The sequence below is a fragment of the Xiphophorus couchianus genome, chromosome 14, assembly GCF_001444195.1.
Source record: "Xiphophorus couchianus chromosome 14, X_couchianus-1.0, whole genome shotgun sequence".
Classification (NCBI taxonomy): domain Eukaryota; kingdom Metazoa; phylum Chordata; class Actinopteri; order Cyprinodontiformes; family Poeciliidae; genus Xiphophorus; species Xiphophorus couchianus.
In genome coordinates this window covers 784306-790659 of record NC_040241.1, presented here as the reverse complement: position 1 = coordinate 790659, position 6354 = coordinate 784306, and the positions used below count along the sequence as shown (strand labels likewise).

Below are 6354 nucleotides of genomic sequence, written 5' to 3'. Positions count from 1 at the left end.
AGCGACACACACAGCTGATGAGACTATTGCTCTGCAGTAGACTGCCCGTAACTGGCTACGAGAAGCCAACTTGCATGCTCGGCAAATTCCTCAGCCTGACCCCTATCATGTTCAAAGGACTGTCAATCCGCTACAAATGGTCATACCACGATGTTATCAATGCCGATATGAAGATCAGTAATTAATGAAAATATATTTTGAGTTTTTCTATAATGTTGCATAACCCAAATGTTCATAAAACTCTTATATTTGACATAGGGCGTTTATATTTTTGTTCAGTGTATAAATAAATAGTATGAATTAGACCATCATGAACCACACTCCATACCAGAAAGTGGCCGTAATGCTACTAAAAATTTGTTGCCAACCGCCAATAAAACCAAGAAGAAGAAGATGAATAAGAGCAATTTCTTCCTTCACAAATTGTAAACAAAAACGGAACGTTGTTAGATTTTAGCAGTTGTAGGATTTCTCTATTGATATACATTACTAGTTTGGACATCGCCTGTTAGCTGCTAACGCTAGCTACGCTCCTGCATGCGCCATTACTACGCAGTGAGTCTGTCCACAAAACCAGACTGTTCCAATGCGGAATGAGCATTACAGATTTCCATAAATGTGGATTAAATTAAACCTATGGAAATTGCGGATGTTTTGATATTTGAAATATCTATTCTCCCTTGATATAAATTTATAAACAGTTTGGTTTCTGTCAAGATGCAAGAAAGGATTAAGCAAATTCTGTGACTAGACAAACAAAACTTAAACAGATGGAGAATCTGACTACAAGGGAATCTCTAAAACACTAATAAAATGTAATTTCTTCTTAAAACTACTGAAAGTAGCAGCACTTTCTTTTATATAGAAGGATAAATAACTTCCACTATGACAGTGATTCTCAAAGATTTTCTTCTGGGCCTCCCCAGTGGTTCCCAAAGACTGAGATCACAGTTGGATTGTTATGCACTGCCCCCTCGCGTCAAGAAAATGTAAACGCAACTTGAGAAGGGAGGCTTTACGCATGCGTGTAAGCGCATATGACATTTTCAAACTGGACGGCGGGTAGTAGAAGACAACAGAGAAGCGGCACAAAAATCTTTTAGAGGAGAACCTGTTGGTGATCGTTTTAACAATGACCAGTACTCTTAAGGGAATCACTCTGAAAGGAAGCGCAGAGTTGGTGGCTGAGTTCTTCTGTAAGTATTGAGCTTCAATCCATAGCTTAGCAGCTCGTTTCTTTCCTTAGCTTCCACACAGCACGTTGTGCTAAAGTGCAACTGTTGGGCCTGAGCTGAGTCTTTGTAAAACTCATGAACTCAACATGAAACTGGAATAAACACCGGAAGCCAGCGTGTTTCCTCTCAGAGCTGTAAATGCAACTTATTGTCGTTGCAGATAACGATTTATTTTTTATCGCTGACGTTAAAGTCGAGCGCTACAAAAGCAAATCAAATGGAGTTTAATGATATTTTTCATAATATACATACCGAAGTTACGGAGCCCCCCAGGGGACATGGGGAATTATTTTTCTTTTGCGTTCCCTCGCAATACTGTACTGGTCAGTTATGCAGCATAATTGAACACTGCAAGCCTTTCTTACGATGGGCGCCGTACTTTATGCTTTAATATAAGGTTATGTGAGGTTTTTCCATCCATCCATCCATCCATTTTCTGTGCACCCTTGTCCCTAATGGGGTCGGGAGGGTTGCTGGTGCCCATCTCCAGCTACGTTCCAGGCGGGAGGCGGGGTTCACCCTGGACAGGTCGCCAGTCTGTCGCAGGGCTGAGGTTTTTCCATGAATGTTAGTATCTTTTTGTGAAATATCTGAAGTTTTATATTTTTCTTTAGGATAGAAAGGCACCACAAACCTACGATATAAACAGAAACTTTCCGTAAGTAGGAAAGAAATAAAAATAGATTATAATTTGGACTATTTCTGAGTTATTATAGCGGGTAATAAGTCATCTGACAGTTTTGATTGTGTCTCTGTTGTTCTAGTCTGAATGGTTTAAAGAGCTGCTTTCAGTGCCGCTCCATCTTAGCCTTAACAGACATAAACTTTGATGACGAAGCTGCTCCTCTGAGATAGAATAAGATCATTTATTAGTCTCCTGCAGGGGCGCCGCCAGGAATTTTGGGCCACGTGACAAAAAATTTAATTGCTCCTCCCCCACCCCCATCCACAGCTTTTGTTACAATTTCTTGAGTCTATTTGACCCATAAAAAGCGTCACAATATTTACTGCTTGTGAATTTTACATGCAACACTCCAAATACAGTTCAATCTGGAGAGACTCAGACGGAGAAAAGACGACAATTAGAAGACTTTATTGACATACAGGATTTACAGTCTTTGGCGCTCAGGCCCCGGCTGGGGATAACGGTTATCGCAGCGTTAGCGATAAGCTTCAGATGAGCATCCCGATGCCGATAGGAACGTCATCCCTCCGGGACCGGCACTGGTGGTGGCGGCTGAAGAAGGGAGTGGGCCTCAAGACCGGGCGAATGGAGGAGGGGGGGTGGTGGTGGGTTGAGCTCGGCTGGAGAGCGAAGGACATATCAGCTGGGACTTGGTCGATGATTGGACGTGACGTGGCTTGGTCCGGCGTTGATAGGTCGACGTCTGTAAGCGGGTCGCTTCAATTAACAGGATAAAAGAGTCTTCCAGGTTGAATTTGCGCCTAGGCTTCATTATGAAAATAGGTTGCTTACATTTTGTTTTTATTAGTTTTAGATTACTGAAATGTCTCTCCCCACGAGCAACAGTCATAGGCAACATGCAAACTATGAATTAAGCAATCCAGACTTCTCAAAAATTGCTTGTTGCATTTTATTCTAACTGCAGTATATAACTGTAAAAAAAAATGTTTCTCTATATTTGTTAAAGCTGGCACCATGTCGTGACAGTTTGTTATGAGACGGATAATCTGTGAAAACAATCAACCTCCTTCACAGTCTCCCTGAACTACTATTGCTAGCGAAAGTAATGCAACGTTTCAACCAAAACAACCAATCAGAACTAGGAGGAGGGTCTTAGTGCTGTCAATCAACCTCATTCACTGCTGTGCTAATGGTGGAGAAACAACTTATCATTACAGAAAAACTGTTTATCTGTCATCATTGGTAACTATGCTAGCTAGATGGAGCATTTACAACAGATAGCAGTTAGCACAGCAAGAGAAAGGATGAGCAGCTACATGAGATTATGATTAACAGCACTAAAACCCGCCTCCTGCTACTGATTAGTTGTCTCTAGCACTGGGAGAAGGCAGAGGAAATACATTTTTCACAGATTATCTCTCATGCCATACTTTCACAACATAATGAGAGTTTTAACAAATATGTTAAAAAAAAATATATATATATATATATTTTTTTAATAAAAGTTACATAATGCATCTTTGATTTCACTTAGAAGAGGACAGGTCAGGAGGGACGTGGGTTAGAGTTGCTGCTGACCGACTCATCTGTCATTGCGTTCAAACGGCTCAGTCTTTTGTCTCATCTTTTCCCCAGAATAAAAGTCAGTATTGGCCATATTCAGAAACAGCAGGTTAAGATTTTTTAAAGATCAGTGATCAGCTGGAAAACTGCCATCTGTGCACCCATAGTTGAAAGTGACATTTTTGTAACAGGGGCTTCTGTTATTGTGAAAGCTTAAGTGCATAAGTGTGTGTGTTTATAGTCTATAGAAAGAAATCCAAAAGGCCAAATATATTCTTTATATGTTAGAGACTACCAAATATTGCATTCAAGCAGTTTGTGTTGATATCTGAAACTCTGCGATTGTAGTGATCATTGCAGTTGGATATATTGAGCCGGTCTCCCTCAAAGAAAGCAAGAAATCAATGTGAGCCAGTAATGTCTGATCCATGCATCTCCAGTTCCACTTCAACATGGTTTCTAAGCATCTTTAGCTGAACCTTAGCTGACCCAGTGTCTCTCCACAGCATTTGGCATCAACAGTATCCTATACCAGCGGGGCATCTACCCTCCTGAGACCTTCACCAGAGTCACACACTATGACATGACCCTGCAGCTTACCACTGACCCCAAGCTGAAGAACTACCTGACCAATGTGGTGTCTCAACTCAAAGGTACCGGTGCTCAGGGGAACGGCTTGAGAGACGAGTCACCTGAACTGAAATAGTTTTCAGATTTTATTCCATAGATTCCTGACGTTCTAATGACAACTTGATTTTTCTGCTTGGCTTCAGCTACAGGTCACCATGGAAACTAAAAGATTGAAAGTTGATCTCGATAGCCGGTTCAGAGTGAAATATCCCTGTTAAAATCAGTAATTCAGACACAGTAAAGTAAGAGTATGTAATACCATTGGCCAGTAGGTGGCAGCAATTGATAGACGATCTAAAAATACTGCCTTCAATAAGATATGCAGATGACAATAAAGTTATCCTGGTTAAATAGTTTTGCATTTCTTAAATCATTTTGTTTGAAGTTTAGTAAAAATCAGTTAATATATGAGAATCATTTTCAATTCTTTCATTTTTGGTTGCAAGAGTTTTTTTGGTTTTTGGTTCTTGGTTCATTTTTGGTTCTTTATGCAAGAGTGCACCAATATAGCAGACACAATTTTCTTAACTTTGGGTGATCCTTCGATACTTGCATGTGAAAGGAACTTTGTTGCTATATCTAGCAACTTTCAGATCAATTAAGTTGATTGGCTAGAAAACTGAAATCAGTGCACAAAAGTTTATGTTTTTAGTTGTAGAAGTGAACCAAAGTTTGCAGAAACTAATTACCATAACTGATGTTTTTAGGAAGAAAATGACTCTTGATCGATCAGACCAGGAGAGCTGGAATCAGTGCTCTCCAAATGTTCTTCTGTTTTTTCAGCAATAGTAAATAACCTGAAATCATTCAGAAGGTGGAGTTGCAGTGTTTGTCCTTGTTTCAGAGTGGCTGTTTGAGTGCACTGTGCAGAAGCTGGTGTTGGTCATTACATGTCTGGAAACCAACGAGGTGCTGGAGAGATGGCAGTTTGACATCGAGTGTGACAAATCGTCTAAGGAGAGCAGGTCAGCGCCGTGTTGCTTTCCTCAAAGAAAAAATCTGATTTCACACAAAAGTATTTTATTTGATGTTTTTTTGGAATTCAAATTAGACAGAATATTTGTTTGAAACTATAGGGTACAAAATGATCTCCTCCAGCAGGGGGCAGTATAAACCTAAAATAAGCTCTGAGATTTCAGTAAGGATGAGTTTTAGCTGTTAGTTGTGTGTTCCCAGTGCTCCCAGGGAGAAATCCATCAAGATCATTCAAGATGAGATCCGCTCTGTCATCAGGCAGATAACAGCCACGGTTACCTTCCTCCCTCTGCTGGAGACGCCGTGTAAGTTCCTCTTCTTTCTCTTTATTATCTCCCTTTGTTCCAATGACCTCTGACCTTCCACTGCAGGTGCCTTTGATCTCCTGGTCTACACTGATAAAGACCTGGTGGTTCCAGACAAGTGGGAGGAGTCCGGCCCACAGATAATCAACCAATCAGAGGAGGTGCGCCTGCGCTCCTTCACCACCTCCATCCACAAGGTGAACAGCATGGTGGCTTACAAAAGGACCGACTCAGTTTAACCTGCTGAAGCGCCATGGCTGCTCTTTAAAGTACATTTTACAGGACTCGTTTTTCTTGTTAGTTTTTTTTGTTTGTTTGTTTTGGAAGAAATTCTTTCCTTTCTGATGTAATGTTTTTCATGAATGACAGTTTTCTTTAATGTGTCTGTTATTACAAAGTGGCCACCTTGGTGCTTTATATGTTCATCTTTTAAAAAATGTCAAATAAAAGGACTTTATGTTGACAGATGGTTTATTTTTCCTGCTTCCCTGGTGTGGAGTAAAATTTGTTTCACAATTACTCAATCAAAAAAAAAGAACTAATCATGTCCAATAAAAAAGAATTGTGGTAAAAACTTTTGGATTTGCAAAAAAAAAAAAAAATTGTTTCAAACAAAAAAAACGTCTTGATCAAAAAACTGAAACTGTGGTCAAAACATTTGAATTGTAAGAATTATTTTTTTAAAAGCAAAAACAAATGCTTAAAGTTTTAATTTTTTTCCAGCAAAATCACTCATTTTTGTTTGAAGGCAAAAAGTTATTTGCATAGCAAACGTTTATTTGCGCATGTCAGAATTTTTTGGTTGACAGCGAAGAATGGTTGCATTCTCTCAAGTTTTTTTTTGATGCTCTCTGTTTTTGGTTGAGGTTTTGCTTGCGAATCTCACATGAACCTCCTGGGCGGAGCCTGAAGAGAGCGATGAAAGACCTGTTCCTATTGGTTAGCGCTGACTGAAGCGGAAGACTGACTGCTATCTCAGAACTCTCCAGAACTGCAGGGT

The 6354-nt window shown here is 40.0% G+C and overlaps 1 protein-coding gene across 1 annotated transcript; it reads left to right on the top strand.

Annotated features, from left to right (window-relative positions):
- Positions 1–1024: 1024 nt before the first annotated feature.
- Positions 1025–5819, top strand: mad2l1 (MAD2 mitotic arrest deficient-like 1 (yeast)). Its single transcript, XM_028037282.1, has 5 exons — positions 1025–1196; positions 3951–4097; positions 4919–5039; positions 5251–5354; positions 5421–5819. Exons 1-5 carry the CDS (start codon positions 1133–1135, stop codon positions 5591–5593), a joined length of 609 nt encoding a protein of 202 aa, XP_027893083.1. The 5' UTR covers positions 1025–1132; the 3' UTR covers positions 5594–5819.
- Positions 5820–6354: the final 535 nt, after the last annotated feature.

What these genes read in the sequence shown, in the direction of transcription:
- mad2l1 (XM_028037282.1), top strand. Translation starts at nt 1,133, where the DNA reads ATGACCAGTACTCTTAAGGGAATCACTCTGAAAGGAAGCGCAGAGTTG. An exon ending in GTTGGTGGCTGAGTTCTTCT is followed by an intron (nt 1,197 to 3,950) that starts GTAAGTATTGAG and finishes GTCTCTCCACAG; the next exon opens with CATTTGGCATCAACAGTATC. An exon ending in AAATCGTCTAAGGAGAGCAG is followed by an intron (nt 5,040 to 5,250) that starts GTCAGCGCCGTG and finishes GTGTGTTCCCAG; the next exon opens with TGCTCCCAGGGAGAAATCCA.